General features: G+C 50.3%; 3 protein-coding genes across 5 annotated transcripts; 1 reads left to right on the top strand and 2 right to left on the bottom strand.

The window, feature by feature from the left end:
- Positions 1 to 79: 79 nt before the first annotated feature.
- On the bottom strand, positions 80 to 7,696 carry LOC131206352 (cyclin-T). Its single transcript, XM_058198876.1, has 9 exons — positions 7,518 to 7,696; positions 7,331 to 7,448; positions 7,045 to 7,255; positions 6,924 to 6,969; positions 6,759 to 6,849; positions 6,475 to 6,636; positions 6,217 to 6,403; positions 3,273 to 6,133; positions 80 to 3,204 (listed from the first exon to the last, which is right to left on the bottom strand). Exons 1-9 carry the CDS (start codon positions 7,694 to 7,696, stop codon positions 2,749 to 2,751), a joined length of 4,311 nt encoding a protein of 1,436 aa, XP_058054859.1. The 3' UTR covers positions 80 to 2,748.
- A 1,844-nt stretch (positions 7,697 to 9,540) lies between these two features.
- Positions 9,541 to 13,999, top strand: LOC131205726 (uncharacterized). 2 transcript variants are annotated; one of them, XM_058197955.1, is made up of 3 exons: positions 9,541 to 10,147; positions 11,567 to 12,715; positions 12,794 to 13,999. In XM_058197955.1, the coding sequence occupies exons 1-3, from the start codon at positions 9,607 to 9,609 to the stop codon at positions 13,216 to 13,218; spliced, it is 2,115 nt and encodes a 704-aa protein (XP_058053938.1). In that variant the 5' UTR covers positions 9,541 to 9,606; the 3' UTR covers positions 13,219 to 13,999. The 2 variants fall into 2 exon arrangements, with proteins under 2 accessions (XP_058053938.1, XP_058053937.1); XM_058197954.1 differs by having other exon boundaries at positions 11,567 to 13,999.
- On the bottom strand, positions 13,376 to 16,954 carry LOC131205727 (DAZ-associated protein 2). 2 transcript variants are annotated; one of them, XR_009156758.1, is made up of 5 exons: positions 16,654 to 16,954; positions 16,345 to 16,400; positions 15,970 to 16,272; positions 15,431 to 15,743; positions 13,376 to 15,320 (listed from the first exon to the last, which is right to left on the bottom strand). XR_009156758.1 is itself a non-coding variant. In XM_058197956.1 (4 exons), exons 1-4 carry the CDS (start codon positions 16,673 to 16,675, stop codon positions 15,555 to 15,557), a joined length of 570 nt encoding a protein of 189 aa, XP_058053939.1. In that variant the 5' UTR covers positions 16,676 to 16,954; the 3' UTR covers positions 13,376 to 15,554. The 2 variants fall into 2 exon arrangements, 1 of the variants encoding a protein (XP_058053939.1); XM_058197956.1 differs by having other exon boundaries at positions 13,376 to 15,743.
- Between the last annotated feature and the right edge of the window lie 53 nt (positions 16,955 to 17,007).

Below are 17,007 nucleotides of genomic sequence, written 5' to 3'. Positions count from 1 at the left end.
TCAAAACACATGGACACACGGTTCGTTGTTCCAGGTCGTCGGGGCCTCTATTACCTTTATTTAAACTTAATGAATACCAACGTAAAGATAACCTTATATAGACGTAAAGATAGTTAAGGTATAAATAAGGTAAATATTGATTTCATACGACCGCAGTCTTTAGGCTAACAAATATACACCAGGAATTCGGGGTATGCAGCATCGGTGTGTCGTTTTTATTCCCGCCACTTTTGTCGATCTTTCCCGCCCACGTGCCGCCAGCACTATCTTCCGTTTCTGATTGCCTTTACTGCTTTCTAGACAAACAAGAGAAACACCATTCATTTGTTCATTTGTGGGTTACACTATTTTCTCGCTGCAGATTAACGTAATCGCTACAAGCAGAAGTGATCGTGGATCGTGGATCGAGAGGCCCGCAATGCACTAATAGTAGAGTGTGAAAGGTTCGATGTCAGGGTTAAGGAAAGACACTGCATCCACTGACGCAGACTGCCCTGGCACGGAACAAAACAAGTTCGGTGTCTTTTACTTCAACAACAGGAAAAACTCATTACAGTATCGATTATCCGCTTCACACTTCGCTCACCGTCGTCGCGCCTTAGTACGCTCTTTACTAACTGCTTTGCTCTCACTCTCATGGACTAACTAGTGCCTCGCATCCGAGTTCTTATGACCCATTTCGTCTACTACAGTTTTCCCTCTAATTCAGACTTATCGGTTCAAGTGTTTTGTGTAGATTTGTGTTTTTTTTTTCGTTTCAACAGGAGTGTACTCTGTCTCTTTCAATTTCTGAACATTTTTTTTCCTTTTTGTCAATTTTTTAAGCTTTGCTCGATATTACGCCCATTACGCTACGCACCACATGCACGCGCCTGCGCGCAAGTCTTGCAAGATCAGAATCGTAACGGAAACCATCGGTTATCTCAAATGGCGCGGCAACCTATTGAGGTTAAAACAAAATCCATGTTTTTGAATACGTTCGTTCGCGGTGCCTGTAAAGTGTTGATCGTTGATCTCGCACGAAGCAAAACGGAAACAGCCCGCAGGCAACGGTGCAGGTGCTGCGTAGCATCGAAGACATATTTACGGGCTTTTGTTTTGCTTGTTTATTAGTGCCAAACCACTTTGCTGCTTATGCTCTTTCGTTATCAATTGATTTATAAGTGGATTATACATTCGATTTTGCCGAATTCAAATTTGTAGATATTCACTTTGTGTTGCTCTTCTTTTTAATTCATACTTGCGTGATATTTTTGGGTATGACGTTAGATTACACGAATAGCTTTTAGCAGTAATAGGTTCAGTGAGTGCATTCCTGTGCGAAAGGAAGCAATGAGTTTTTTTATTAATGCTCATTTGTTTATCCGGCGGCAATCGGCCGTTTGCGCGACGTGCCGCCCTTCCGTATTTCAACGTTGTAGTAGTATTAGTTCCACCTTCGTTCCACTCCGGACCACCGTTTTGGTAAAGAGGTACAGACCAAGCCCTCCAGCAAACGGGAAGTGTTGCTGTTTTGCTAGCCCGCGGAGGCCTTCAGCCCTCATCAAGCTAGCGATCGTAGGTTCGATGGCCCTATTGTCACTCCGCAACCGCATCTCCTTAAGCCCGAAGCAGTACAGAAATCTCCCTCGAGACCGTCGGAAAGGCTAAGATAATTGCTTTGCAGTTGTTGTGGCCAAATGCGCTTATATATGTACACACATCCGCTCCCGTCCGTTCCAACGACTCCAATATTTTTCCTATCGTTTACGTTTACTAGCTCTGCTCTAGGGTTAAGTTTGTTTTTGTATTCCATTTTGTATCTATTTCGTCCTCTTGTTGCTCTCTTGTTTTTCGGCAAAATGTTATCGACGATATTTACCATCCATAGGAAAACAGAGAACGAAAGTTACACTTCTAAGAAGTTTCCTAATCTTGACCCATAATGTCGGTCATCAGACACCTCCTTCCGTTCTGGATGTTCCTTTTGCATCGCTCTTTGCCGGCGACCGGCATTGAGTAGCCAGTGTTGAGATACACAGTACCAGACCGTTCCGGCTGTTACTGGTATTCCATGATCGTTTGATCCCACACGTTGATCTCTCTGCCCCACAATTTTTTTTTCGAAAACTATTTGCAACCATTTACAGGTTTTGGATTGCGATTTATTAGATTTCATACCCCGGAAAACTGCAGCATCCTCAATAGGCTGCGCTTATAGGCTGGAACCCCTACGAAGTGTGCCTATATGAAGCCTCTAACGTAACAAATGCAGGGAACCCAAACATGCAGCAACAATGGCATCCGACGGGGGCAGGCTGTCGTGGCGGCCGTCGAATCCGATAATCCGATCGTTAGTTGAGTAAATTGTTTGGCAATTGAGGTGTAATTTAAACGGGGGCTGAACAACTTTTTGCCAATTTTGTGTGTGTTGTTTTATAAAGATAAATGAGTTGTCATTATTTGCTACATAGTTAAATCGGAAGCTGGCAACTTCACAAGTCTAGATTGAAAGAAGAAAAACGAAACCTAAGATAGCAATAGTAGGATCATAAAATCGCAAACATGCGTGCAATAAAATCATACACGATAATTAGGGTTTAAGTAAACGAAATTCCCAGCAACAAGGGGGACAGTGATGACGGTGGTCGATTTCGTGTGGAGGCCTGACATGACACCCCAAAACAAAAAGAAACACGACTACCACCGGGAATTGTAGGGAACACACACAGACACCAAATTGTGTACGTGTGCTTTTCGTGTGGCTGCCTACTTTTTGCCACTCTGCTGCTGGCTGGTGGGTGCCGAGCCACCACCCTGTCCTCCGCCGCCGTAATAGTACGATGGATGCTGCGACGTTACTTGCATACCCGGTCCCGGTTGTTGCCCGGGAAGCTTACCAGCACCGGCACCGGTTGTCGAATTCATAAACTGCGGATACTGTTGCTGCTGCTGGGAGCCATACTGTCCGTACTGGGAATAGTATTGTTGCTGTTGTTGCTGTTGTTGCTGTTGTTGCTGTTGTTGCTGCTGTTGCTGCTGTTGCTGTTGTTGCTGCTGAAGCGCACTCAGTGACTGATGTGGCTGCTGCATATAATCAAAACCGGTTGCGGAATGATGATAGCCATGCATACCGGCAACTAGTGATGCTGGGACCGACGTCGCCGTTTGGTTGGCGTTGAGCATGGCATATGGCTGTTGCTGCTGCTGAACGTTCGCAAAAGTCTGTCAAAATGGAAAGCGTGTGACGAATGAGTTTAAGAATCATTTTCATAGGACCAGACGTAACGTACCTTGTGAGAAGATTTTCCACCGTTGCTGCCAGAAAGGTTGCCGCCACCGGATGCTCCACTGCCGTTCTGTCGACTGCTATGGTCCGCTTTGGATTTACGATCCTTGTCGCGTTCTTTATCCTTCTTCTTGCCACTGCTAGTTGCTCCCACTCCGGCTAACGGAAGGCCGCTTGGTGCCACCAGATGGGGCACACCACCAACGGGCCCTCCCGCGACCGGCATGGGAACACCGGGACCCACACCATACACACTGCCACCAGCAACACCCGGTGCACTAGCGGACCCCTCGCTGGCACTGATGTTGTAATGTTCAATCTTATCCTTGGAGATTTTCAACTTCAACGACGAAGACCCGCCGGTCGTGGCCGTACCGGTGGCCCCGATGGTGGACGCTGGCAGTGAAGACGCACCGGAAAGACGATCTTTTGGAATTTTAATCTTTAACCCGTCGGCACCGGACGATGCATTACCCGCGTGGCCGGTGGTAGGACCGGCAGCACCGCCAGCAGCGGCGCCCTCTACCATCGATCGGTTGAGCTTGATCTTGATCGGCCCCGGTGGAGGATCCTGGTGGGAAGCGTGACCACTGCCGACCACACTGCCCTCGGCACTGCCACCATCCGGCGCCAGCCCTCCCTGCTCGCGATCGCGGTGCTCACGATCGCGATGCTTGTCTTTGTCTTTTTTGTGCTTCTTCTTCTCCTCCCGATCGCGATCTTTCGTCTTGTCCTTTTCCTTGTGCTTATGCTTTTCCTTCTTCTTTTTCTTCTCACCCTTCGACCGATGCCCACCTTGGTCGGTGTCGTCCGAGGGAGAAGCCGCCGTCGACGCTGTGGTCGCCATCGGCGTTTCAGTGACAACGGGTGGTAGCGTGGACATCGGTGGTACGGTGGTCGTTGCTGGTGTGTCCCCGGGGGGTACCGCTACGTTCGCTGCCACCCACGGGAAGGAAGAAGGTGGACCTCCAGCAGGATCGTGCACACCCGCCGTACTGCCCTGCAGTATCGAGCCGCTCTCAATGGGCGGTTTCGAGTCCATTTGACTCACCGGCGCCGCTTGATCGGACTGTGGCGGCAGCGGTAGCGTAGATTTGGATCCCACGTCGACGGGCAGGGACGTCATACCACCTTCGCCGATGCCCGGAGGACCTCCTCCTCCGGCACCGTACAACGAGCCAAACTTGGGCGTTTCGTTGAACAAACTTTCCTTCAACAGACTGCTCACTAGCGCCGGATTCGTCTCGATCCCGTTGATGGCCCCACTGTAAAGTGCACCACTTTTGGCCAGTGTTGAAGGTTTTGAATCACTCAGCAACGGTTGCGACAGCAGTGAGCCCGGATCGTTGAAGCTAAACAACGACGACGAATCCATCTTATCGAACGTGCTGGCCAGATCGAACGAGGAGTTGAACAGCTGATCCGAGGGTGACGCCGACGACGCCAGGAATGCGGCAGTGGTCGCTTGCACGGACTCCATTTTGCGTACCTTCTGCTCCCGGAAATCGGTACCATCGTCCTGCCGGATCTGCTCGTTTGCCCCGGAATGGGGGCGCTTGGTCGGTGCATTACCAGCCGATGCCGCTTTGCTGTGCTCGGCACCAGCGGCCATCATCGAAGGATCCATGTTCATCGCTCCGGTGGCAGTCGGAGGAAAGTGCGCTCCGAGCGTATTGCCATCGAGTGCCCGTTTTAGGCTGCCGCTGGAGTGATTACTGCCCGGCATCGACGGTCCACCCTGGAGCCCCTTCTTGTCGACGAAAGCCGCAGACATTGACGGATGTTTGTTGCCTCCCGGAGGTGCTTCCGAGCGGCGCTCCTTCTTGGTTGTCTCCGATCGTGCTCCATGAGATCCTGCCATCCCACCAACCGAGCTAATCGAAGCGGTCATTGCGGCATGCTGCTGCTGCTGTTGCTGGTGCTGGTGCTGCAGCAGCTGCTGCTGCTTCTTGCCACCTGGTGACCCCTTCGGTGGTTTCAGCAATCGTTCGCCACCAGCACCATAATGACCGGATGCAGAGCGTGATTTACTGTTACCCCCGGTCGGGACAATTCCTTCGTTCTGTGAATCCTTCCAATCGGGGCTGAAAATCGACGACGGTTTGGTCTGTTTCGGCGGCGTACACATTTGCATCTGATCATTTAACCGTCCTATCGAATCGTCAAGCAACCGGAACGACGAATCGAGCCCGGAAGCCCCGCTGGTGGCACCGGAATGAGAGTGTGCCGCTTTCAGCTGGTGACTACTGCCGCCCGGGGGCGGTTCGTTCGAGGCAAGATTCGATCCACTGCCACGTCCACTCACCGACTGGTTGTAGCTTGGAGGATGGGAAAATAGAGAAGCAGATTGCTGCTGCTGTTGTTGCTGCTGCTTCATGTTGTTGTACGGTGCAGATCCTCCAATGGATGACGACGACTGCGGTTTCAGGGGGCCCTTCTGGCCACCGCTACTGTGACGATCGGCTTTGGCCTGATTGTACCCGGAATGCATGGATGATGATGAAGCAGCACTCGCCGATGCTGATGAACCACCGCCTGGAACTGAAGCAGGAACGTTTCCTCCTCCCGCGGATCCCATCATGGCAGGTTGTCGATTTTTGCCCCCTTCGTGCGCACTACCATAGCCGGGTGCCCGTTGGGAGGATGAATTCGTTGAGCCAGAATTCGCTACCGTTGGTTGCTGCATCCCACCGGCGGAACGATGCCCAGGGAGCGGTCCTTTGTTGCTGCTAGATCCGCTACCGTAATGTTGCTGCTGTCCCGAGGAACTGGATGACGACGATTGTGGTGGTCGATCTGATCGACCCGACCTGCTGCTCGAACCGGACGAGGATGGAATCTTGTGTTGTTGCTTCATTTGATCGGCTAAAGTTTGGGAAGGATTGCCAAAAGAGATGAGCAAACGTTAATGGCGATCGTGATCGAAACGTCGTCTGGCCAAGACTTACAGTTTGAGCCCTGCTTCGAATGCGGATGGGAGGAGGACGATGTGGACGTGGGACGGTGATGACTAGAGGCGACCGATGAGGAGCTACTTCCCTCGTCGACTCCACGCGGCACGGAAGACGATGATGGGGCTGGCATGATGGCATTACCACCACTACTACTGCTTCCCGTGCGTCGTCCGGATTCCTCCTGCACAAAAGCGAAAATCATCCGTCTCAAACGACACCTTCAACTACCCGAGGGCCACTATCACCACTTACCGGCACCTGGTCAGCTCGAATGGATTTCATCTTGCTTTTCAATCGCGTTGGACATCGATCGAATATGTGCAAGAACTCGTCCGTCAGCTGCTTCAGCAGATCGAGCGTCACCGTCTTGTCAACGTAGTGAAACCAGTGGCGACCTTCATTCGACTGCGGAATCTGTGCCGGGAGTCGAAGCAAGAACCAGCGTCCGAAGGGCGCATGGAAGGAACATAATGACAATAAGTGTGAATGTTTCTCTTATCACTTCAAACCGACGGAACGGCGGAAGACTCACGCACCTCCCAGCGGGACCATTTGCAAGCCAGGTGAATGCAGAAGCAGGCCACTACCGTCGGTTTGTACTGGAGGCACATGGTTGTAAGGTGTAAGCTGCAAAGGAGAAACGACGGTGGTGGGTTAGTGTTGTCCACGGACGGCACCGGTTTGGAAGGTGTCCCACGTACCTATTGGATGCCATGAAGTAGGATGTCTGTGCCAAATCTTTGGAAGCTGAAAAAAACGGAAACCGTAAAACCCCGTTTCGGCGAGCCTCGTTCGATTGGCCTTCCGGCCGGGTTTCGTTACCTTTTACAAGGTGACAAGTTTTCACGACGTGCGTGTGTGGGTGGTCGATGGCAACGTCGAAGCCCAACGTTTGCAGAAGTACATTTTCATTAAACACTAAGTCCTGCGCCTGTTCGGCGTAGCTCTCGCGCATCGGGTCCGGCGCCTCGAGGCACAAGCATATGTGCACCACTTTGATGATGTGCTCCAGCTTTCGCGGCTGTTCTTCGACCTAAGGGAACGGCGGGACGACGCAGAAACACGTGAACGCAAGTTCCGATCGCTCCCAGCTCATTGTTGGGCTTACCTTTGCTGCAAGGAATAGGGCAGCCGCAGCGATACTGTTCCGATGGAACTGGGTGAATGAGTGAAATGCGTAGAAACGGTGCATGTATACGATGGCCGTATTTATGCATAGCTGAGAGCTGGAAAAGGCAACGGAATTCGATTCAAATTCACTGCATCCGAGAAGACGAGACCCGAAGCGTTCTTACACTTGCAACCGCTGGCCCATGTCCTGTATCAGGTTGGCTGCCCGCTGTCTGTACATGAGCTCCTGGTCCGCATCCATGCCTTGCCTGCGGCTCGGCGAGCTGGCGAGCTGCTCGGCAGTAAAGTACCATTTCGAGTCATCATTACTTTTGCTCGTTACGTTGCTACCACCGGAAGCCATCGGTGGCGCTCGGTGTGACCTGCAGCCGGACGGGTGGTGGTAGTGGCGCCGACGGAATCGGGTACTCGCGGTCGGCCGGAAGCACGATTAGAACGATGCCCACGCACACGGTCCAGTGTAGCACGAGAATGTTTCGGGCAAAGTGGCTCTGTAGGTAATCTGCAAGGCCGCGGAGAGAGCTCACAATCGTTTTCTGTTTTGCTGCATGACGCGCTGCTGCCGTACCAGTCTGCCTTGTTGATTGCACGCCTGATGCTACCGTCGTTCCTATGCAGCCCGAGCCGTGTGCATCAAAGTGTGCACCGTACCAGCCGCACGATAGTGGCATTCACGCCGCAACCTTGTTTATGTTGCTTCGTTGCCGTTGGAGCGCATATTTCCCTAGACGGTGACGTTTTGGGAAAATGTGTACACAATCTGCAATCACTCCCGGTGCGTCACGGCCAACGATTCATACCGTTTGACACTTTTACGCACCACAGACGGTACGCGCTTTTACGCACAAACCGCGACTGGCGATCTCGCTCACCAACACACACTCACGGGCGCCCAGGTAAATTTGACGCTGAGGCACGCACACAAACACTCAAGAAATGGGAATGCTTCTCGTGGGAACTGTTGGCAAGCGCGTTTTTTCAACGCTGCTTCCTTCGGGCGCCACACAGGCACGCGTAAGCGCGGGTTGGCTTCCACGGATTGGATCGCTGCACTCCACGCGTTACCGTTATACGGTGACGAGCATCGGATACGCACACTCATACAGACGGCCCGCGGTCAGGTACGGCTGCGCTACACCAGGGAGTGAATATGCGTTCTTTCTTACGTACGACAAAGTATGGCGATTCAGGCGGATGTTATTTTGCCTCGAACGGGCGCACCACGCAGGGCGGGAAGTGGATGGCGACGGCGACGGTCATACGGGGGTCATATCAGCTGCGCGAGGGAACCGCGAACCGCGCACTTTTACCATACGCAGTGGCGATGTAAGGATTTTCTTGTTCTGTTCGTTTCCTGCCTGCCACACAGTCAAGCGGACAGGGGGAATGTTTTTACATGCAAGCATAAGGAGGAGCAGGCAGGCTGGTACGTGGCTCGTTGGCATCCAGTGGCGCTGCGGAAACATTCAGCGGACGGACGAAAGAGATTTCATCATTTGCTCGCTGCCCACCCCAAAGTCACCAATTCCAAGACGCCATTCGGGGCCGTGCGGGAGCGAGACGTCTTACGTCGTGTCCGTGCGTTTTGGTTGGCTCGGTTGGCTTTTTGGGATCTTTTTTCGCTCTTATTCGTTCCCCCACCGGTGTGAAAAATGTGTCGTGCGCTCACTGGGCCTTCGCTGGCGGGCTCAAAAACTAACCCAAACGGTGCACGCCACGTTCAGGTTCGTAAATCAAGCGGTTACAGCCGATGGATCGTGAGTTTGATGGTATTATTTTGGTGTAGAAAAATGCACTCTCCACGAATATGTATTTTTCACTCCGTAATGGCCGACCTCACAACGAGCTCGCGAGCAGTGGTGACGTTTGGCTGTCAAATGTGGAGCTCGAATGCATTCGAGCAGTACGCACACTGATGCAAAAAAAATCGTGGAAACCGTTGTGGAAAAATAATGTAAGCCTTGTGACTATCGCAAAATGATGACGATTAATGGCGGAAAAAGGTATATGATCATGATGCCGAGAGAGGGCATCATTTTCCGATGTGGAACGATAGTTTTTGCAAGACTTCTCATTTGCACGCAACCAACAAGCCGTTTCCCGTACGCAGCCATTTCGGGAAAGGCCTTTGGTGCGTGCGATTTCATGATTTGTCACAAGCGCGTCATTCTCGGGAAAGAACTCTTTGTGAACTAGTTTTGTATTGCGAAATTCCCGGAATTGTTTCGTGTTTTCGCATCTTCTGTTGAAACGATGGGACCCCAGCCACAGCCGATGCGCTCTGCTGTGGCCACCGTTAGCAGCAGCAACGCTAGCACCACAGACCAGCACGACAAGAACGTGCGTACGCAGATATACATGGACATAGAACGCAAAGCCAAGTCCTGTTCGTACACACTGTACGAGTGTTCCCTACCGCGACTAGATTCGTACGCCTTCTGTTTCCGGCACATCCTGCAAGAACCGGATGCGCCATATAAGCAGTGCGGCTACTACTACGCCAACGGAAAACGGTGCGTGGAACCGTCACCCAAGTATGACGCCAAGAAGGATTACGGAACCAACTACTGCTTTGAGCACAGCCGCCAAACGCAGCTATCGAAGACGAAATCAACGATCGGCAAGCTGGTACCGGTCGAGACGACGGAAACGCTCCTCCACAGTTTGGCCCACCACGCGAAGGTTGACAAAATCAAGCAGCACAGCCAAGGGAACACGCCGCTGAAAATCACTGTCCACGAGGATGACGATGATAACGACTTGGACGTTGTTACACCGTCCGTCGATCCATTCGGTATGTGTTTGGGCAGACCAAGCCAACTGTTCATATTCAATGCTTGCAGGCATGTTTTCTGCATGTATATTTTGGATTATATTGCCGATTTTGTGGACTGTGGAATAAGTGTTATTTAGCCCAAGAACAACGCAGGGCGTCCAATATTAGCATTAACGCCTATCCCGGCACCTACGCTGAGCCCAGCGGATCCGGATGCGCTACCGGCCAAACCGGTACCGGCACCGAGCCCACTACGCACGGTGTTGGAGCCAGCGTTAAGCAACCCTCCGACGAGACCAGTTCCGGCGCCGAGCACACCACCTACCACACTGCCTAGACCTGCGGCAGCAGTTCCGACAACATTGCCAGCCGTTTGCAGAAGCTTGCCACCAAGCGTTCCAAGGCCATTTGCAGCGAAGCCTTCTAGATTAGTTTTTGCCGATACCAAATTGCCTGCGAGATTGAGGCCAGCGCCCAGTGCGTTACCGACCCCGCTAGCGATGGCGGGCAGTCCATTTGGCTGTCCGCCAAGAATGCCTCCACCAACTCTGAGTCCTCCACCAATTCCGACTCCAAGTCCCGTACCGACTCCAAGTTTGATGCCTGCTCCGATTCCAAACCCTCCACCGATTCCGGTTCCAACAACGGGACTTCCAGGACCACTGCCACAGGTCGCTCGGGTCGTTGTGGTTGCTGGTGCGGCCGTTGTGGTCGTAGCAGCGGTCGTGGAAGCAGTCGTAGCAGCAGTCGTAGCAGCAGTCGTAGCAGCGGTCGTAGCAGCGGTCGTAGCAGCGGTCGTAGCAGCGGTGCTTGCCGCCGTTGTTGCAGCCGTCGTCGAGTCCGTGTTGTTGAGCAGAGAGTTGATGATGGTTGTCAGTTCCGAGAGAAGATCGGGCGAGCTGGCATCGAGTGTGACACTCGACGAGCCATCGGGAGTTGAGACGGTGATCGTTCCGTCGTTATTTGCCGTGATCACAACGTTGTCCGCCTGTCCTTGGACCAGCAAAGCCGTGCTCGCTACCAGCAGTGTCAGCAGTACGAGTCCTTTCATTTTCTTGCTTTAGTGTGTCTGCAACGGGCATTGGAGGCCTGCAAATGGCTTTTTATAGCACAACAGTGAACGCAGCTGACGCGAGTAAATAAGTTTACTTTGCGTCTGAAGCAGGAACCGAGTTCCGGGTCAAGCGATCTAACACGAAACGAAAAATGCTCACGATTCATCAAACGCTCGTCGTAACGGGCGCTAGAATCGTTCTCCATTCATGGTTGTAGGATGACGAGCTCGAGGCCCTGGAACAATGGTCCAATTGTTCATTTCTGGTTATTTTATTAAAATTATTTTTGTCTGTTTTGGTTACGGATGAGACGATAGTTGACCAAAATCACCCGTAAAACGTTGGAAAACTAAAACATTCCCTTTTTTTCTCTCTTTTTCAGTCGATGTGGACGTCACGTCGATCAACGATTCCAGGCGCATCGTTCTCGATTACGCGTCCGACTCGAGCTCGAATGAGGAGGAAACGTTGCAACCGACGTACGGTGGCTCCTGGAAGGGCCACGATATGGATAACTCGGACAATGAAAGTGTCGACTCGCAGGGAGACGATCCGCTGAAGCACGCCGGCATCTATACGGCCGAAGAGGTGACCCGGATCACGAAGGAGAAACTGACACGTCTGCAGAGCCTGTACGTCGAGCAGCTGCACCGGTTACAGCACGTTCTTTGCGACAAGCGACGGACCTATTTGCAAGATCTGCGCAAAGAGCGCGAAACGCGCTGCAGCATCTACGACCAGATCCAAGAAACGCCCCGCGAGCGACAGCGGTACGCGAAGCTGAAGGGGCTCAATCGCTATCATCGTAAGTACGGCGTGGAATCGATCTTGCAGCGCAAGTACCTTGAGAAGCGTGCCAAAGCGACCGAGGGGTTGCAGCAGAAACCGCCGTCCCTGCCGAAGTGTGCCTTCACCGAGGGTGGCGTAAAGTGTGGCGACCGGACGCTACCGTGCTGCAAGTTCTGTCGCAAGCACATCTTGGAGGACAAAAAGCAGGTACTGTTCCGCGTATGTGGCATTGAGAGGGGTGGCGTTATCTGCCAGGAACCGTTGGCGACATTGTTCGAGAATGCGACCTGCCCGTTACACGTCGACCTGCCGGCACAGCGCACGTTCAACAAGCGAAAGTATGAATCGGAATCGGAGGGTGAAGTTGAACTCAGCGTTGTTGCAGTGGATGAAAAGATCTCTATCGGAACAGCGGGAGCTTCAACGGATAAACCTAACGGTGCTGATGAACAGGGTCAGAATAACGTTGCTGAGAGCTCAGAGCAGACCACCGTAAAATTGGTTGAACCGAAAACGGAAGGCATCCGAAAGAGCATCAAACAGGAAACTGCTGTCGTAGCGTCATCGCCGCGTACTCGTAACACACGCGCTGCCCGTGCCGCTCTCGAGCGACAGCAAAAGGAGGTAGAAGATCAGATATCGGCAATCGTTAAGCAGGAGCAGCAAGACCGAGAGGCGGAACTGACCAAACCATTGGTAGAGCACAATGTCACGATAGCGCACGATGTAGCGCACGATTCGTTACCAACCTTGGATACTCCGAAAGATTCAACAAAGTCCTCGGAAATGGCGTTCGCCATCGCAAAATTGTGGCAGGATGTAGAAGACAAGCTACCGGTCAGTGTTATCGGGGCGAAATCACCGAAACACGAAGCAGCGGAAGAGGAACAAATCGGTTCCGAAACTAACCTCGAAATGAAGCCAAATGTAGAAAACCAGCAACTAATGAGTGCCGCAACGTATGGTAGTGGCCAGAACCGGGCGACACAAGATGTGAAAAGCGAACCAGTGGAGGAGTGCCCCATAGCCACTAAACGGCGCCGCGTTATGGATGCTAAAGAACCGAACCAAAAGGTTGGTGATTCGAAATCTGACAAAGAGGAACTGAACAAGACCGAGTTGTCTTCCGCAAGTGCACCGGACACGGTGGAAGATCACAAAAACGAGAAACAACCAACAGCGGAGATCGAAGTGACGACGACGACGACGAAGAGCGGTGAAAAATCACGCCGTCAGCAGAAGTAAGAATCATCTCAGGATTTAGTGGCGTAGCTTGGTTAATTGTTACTGCTTTCAAAAGTGTGCATCTTACCACAATCGATCATTCCATAAACTTACGTATGGTCTACCATAAACGTGTTCCCTTCTGTCCTCTTTCGACAAACGCCCCTACAAACGCACATTTTCCTTGCGGCTTTTCTTTATTCATACTTCTTTCGGTTTTGAAATACTTTTTCAGTTTTTTTGTATTTTTCCTCGCAATACGCAAAAAAACCTACACGCGAAACAACAGTTTCGCTTCCGAAGGAACAGAACTACAGAGTGTGACACAGTCGTCGTGTAGTATTTGCTTGTTTTGTTTAATGTGAGATACAATATGTGTATGTAGAGTGTTATAGTTGGATAAATTTCGAAACGATTTAATACAAAAAATAATAAATCGCAAACAGCCTGAAAAAATACTTTGCACGCCTCGTCTGTTTGCCTCCTGTTTGAGCCTTTCTCTGTCTTTCTGTCCATGATTTTAACGGTGCCTTATGTCCGTAGCAAGATCAAAACCAAAATTACAATGCCCTTTCTTCGTTACATCAACCCCGGTTTGGTTTCGTTTTGCCTATGTGTCGCGGCAAAGTCCATCAATACATGCCGCCTCAAATAGTTCTTTTGACCATTTTATCCTTTCTTTGTGCTTTTGGTTATATGCTAGAACTTTTCACGTGGCTTCACTCTCCGAGCTCGTCTTCACATCACAATCCGAGCGTATTGCAATAAACAATATATGACTATATTTCCGATTCCGTGTTTCGCACCCTTTTCCAATTGTCGGTTCAGTATATATCATTATATATAAGTATATATATTTTTTGGAATAAAGTTTCTCAGCCAAACTAAATCACTTTCGGGAGTTTTTTACGTTAATTTTCTTATTCGTGGTTTTGTTTTTTACATTTCCGTTTGCGCCGTCATCGAACCAACTTTTCCTACCCACCACGAGTTGTCGCTTTTCATGCAATCATTTCCAGCCCAGCATTCTCGATCCCGGGTCACGATCCCATTTCTAAACTCCTCATTGTGCGTCTGTGTGTCTGGATGTGTGTTGATTTAGTAACCAGCAAAGGTGTTTAAGTGGTCCGATGAAGTATGATTGGTCCGACGTGCCCGGGATGGCTTTTCAATTCTCACGTCGTTTTCGCAAGAGTCGTTCCACGAAGGTAACGATCTCGTTCGTGTCCACAAAAGATACCCTTCTAATTGTTTAACGAATAATGGCCTCTACATTGCACCTCAATTGTATTGTTTGCTTTTCAAGATTGCTCATAGTGTTGCTGTTTGATCTAAGGTTTTTTGATACTTTTGTATTTGTTTTTACGAGTAGATTTGTTTGCAGATTTGTTGAACTATTCGCGCTCGCTAACTGTTTTTTCCGTCCCGTTTTCTGTCTCGAATCGAACCTTGTGATGTTTTGGGCCGTTTTGTGAATATAGAATATGGTTCTTCTGCCCCTGACAATGGTTCACCTCGCTTGCGCAACGATCATTGTCCCGTGTCCGTCGTCGGTCGACACCAGTTTGGTAGATATTTGATTTTATTAACCGTGGTAAGGGAGAGGGCACTCTAATCACTCTATAGTTTTATGTTTAGTTCATTCTTTTACTTCAACCATTTACTAATAACTTCCTTTCGCACGCGGCCATTTTGTTGTATTGAGCAGTCTAGCAGCGATAGTGCTTTACATTTCGCACGTAGAGAATGTTATTCCATCGTTTCCATCTTCTACAGTAATTGTATTGAATTGAACACACCGTTGTTTGAAGGTTTGTTTCTGTAGCTTTTGCCGCGGATATTCTAAACCCAAATGTAAAGGAACATAAAGCAAAATAACTAAATGAAGGGGTTACCTTCGGAAAAAATTAATGTACAACAAAAATATAGTACTTCCTAGTCGTAGCAAACATCATTCGGATAAGGAAACATATCGCAATATGTTTAAATGGGGAAAAAATGCAGAAAATATTTTGGAACAAAAACAAAGGAAGATTTTTCCGCCCTTCTAAGAGATTTTGGAACGATAATTGTTTGCCATTAAGAGTTTTACAAGATCCAGCGTTGCTTTCGTGGTTCGCCCCCTGAAAAATATGCCTTATTAACCTGTGGTAACAACTTTCTGCTCAAATTCGTTTCTTCGTGTTCTGGTCGATAACTTGACGCGCTTTGCAATCCCCTTGTGAATACCTACCACCAGTCGCAGTTTCTCGTTTTGTCTATTGTTCTGTTTGGGTGTTCGCACTTACACCATGGCACGCCACCGGGTCCGGCAAAAGGCTCTTCTCAACAGGGAACACGGCGCCCTCTTACACACTTCACCAGAACGTGTAACCGCTCCCGTTACCACCGTGAACAAAGTTGTTCTTCTTCTTCGTCATCACCACCGGCTGGCCCTGCATGGTGGCCATTTGGGCCGCGTTCGGGGCGATTCCTGGCGGCGGTGGCGGAATCGTTGGTGCTCCACCGGACTTACCGAAACGGGCCCCGGCATCGTACATGGCACCCTGTGCAAGGTGGACAAATGAAAAAAAAACACAGGAATTAGAATGTTGTTACGATTTGAAGTAGGCTTGAATATCAATGAAACCCTCTTGTTGAAGAGAGTGAATGCTTCAATTCACTGTTCTTTCGAGCTTATCAGATAAGCCGCTCAACGGTAGGAACACGGGACGATAACGATTAGAAGTTAGTAACGATTAAAAGAACAGGTTCGCTGGTTTCTAGACTTACTTGAACTGGATACATTTGAGTTTGGTAGACTTGGGGTGGTTGCGCCTGTGGCGGGGCAGCGGCCAGCTGATACTGATACATCGACGGATGGACCGTTTGGGCCGGAATTGCGGCCACGGTTGCCTGCGTCGGTGCGTACGGTGGCGGAGGTGGAGCGAACTGTGGCTGAGGGGACGGATTCATGCTCCAGCTGTTGCTGTAGAACGGTTGCGGCATCATTCCAGGGGGATATGGTGGGTACGTCGGCGTCATACTGGTGACCACCGAGTTGTACGAAGGCGGAAGCTGTGCGTGGACAGGCATCTGAAAACGGAGCATACCCTCGATAGAATTCAAGCTCTCTAAATCGCAACTGAGAGCGTGATTCACTCCTACCTGACTGTTCATGTACTGCTGATAAACGGCTTGTTGAGCTGCGTCATAAGGGTATCCTGAAAATGGCGGAAGACAAAATAATCCTCAATCACGCGCTTGTCTACCCTTTCGCCAGGATTACAATGGAGAGGAATAAATCGTGCGAGTACCACGCATCCAACTCTGTGCGTGACGGGTGCGGTGTGGAAAGTCAAAGGACCATTGGCTTCCTCACGTCCAGCGCAATCGTGTTACGTGAAGTTGAGAGCCGACCCTTTTCTGAAAGGCTACATTTTTTTGCTTAACACAAAAGCAATTCGAAGAGCTTACCATTGGCTCCTTTGTTGTTCATGATTAGAATTTTGTTTCGCGTTTGTTTTGTTTGTATTCTTCCCTGTGGCTTTTTTTCTCTTGCCTCTTGTCTCACACTGGGACCTCACCAAATACGCACCAAATTCGCAAGGTTCGTGTGTTAACTCGCTGATTTTCAGTAATCTGCCAAAGGGCACCGAAAAACTGAGTTTTGCAAAATTTCTTTTTATCGTACACTTATCATTAATTTGATCTGATTTTCGATGGCGGGACGATACAAAACGATTCAACGGAGACGAACGGGTTGAGTTATGTGTTGTTCCGTGGTTAACTTTGTAATGCTCTGGCTCCTCATTAGTCACATTCTCGAGC

The sequence above is a fragment of the Anopheles bellator genome, chromosome 1, assembly GCF_943735745.2.
Source record: "Anopheles bellator chromosome 1, idAnoBellAS_SP24_06.2, whole genome shotgun sequence".
NCBI classification, from domain to species: Eukaryota; Metazoa; Arthropoda; class Insecta; order Diptera; family Culicidae; genus Anopheles; species Anopheles bellator.
The sequence above is the reverse complement of the archived record's forward strand: the minus strand, read 5'-3'. Positions and strand labels throughout refer to the sequence as shown.

Excerpts from the sequence above, each read along its gene's own strand:
- LOC131205727 (XM_058197956.1), bottom strand. The coding sequence starts at position 16,675 with ATGAACAACAAAGGAGCCAATG. Across the intron at positions 16,401-16,653 it reads GAACAACAAAGGAGCCAATG|GATACCCTTATGACGCAGCT; the intron begins GTAAGCTCTTCG and ends CGCCATTTTCAG. Across the intron at positions 16,273-16,344 it reads AGCAGTACATGAACAGTCAG|ATGCCTGTCCACGCACAGCT; the intron begins GTAGGAGTGAAT and ends CTCCGTTTTCAG.
- LOC131206352 (XM_058198876.1), bottom strand. The coding sequence starts at position 7,696 with ATGGCTTCCGGTGGTAGCAACGTAACGAGCAAAAGTAATGATGACTCG. Across the intron at positions 7,256-7,330 it reads CCCTATTCCTTGCAGCAAAG|GTCGAAGAACAGCCGCGAAA; the intron begins GTAAGCCCAACA and ends CCGTTCCCTTAG. Across the intron at positions 6,850-6,923 it reads TACTTCATGGCATCCAATAG|CTTACACCTTACAACCATGT; the intron begins GTACGTGGGACA and ends TCTCCTTTGCAG.
- LOC131205726 (XM_058197954.1), top strand. The coding sequence starts at position 9,607 with ATGGGACCCCAGCCACAGCCGATGCGCTCTGCTGTGGCCACCGTTAGC. Across the intron at positions 10,148-11,566 it reads ACCGTCCGTCGATCCATTCG|TCGATGTGGACGTCACGTCG; the intron begins GTATGTGTTTGG and ends TCTCTTTTTCAG.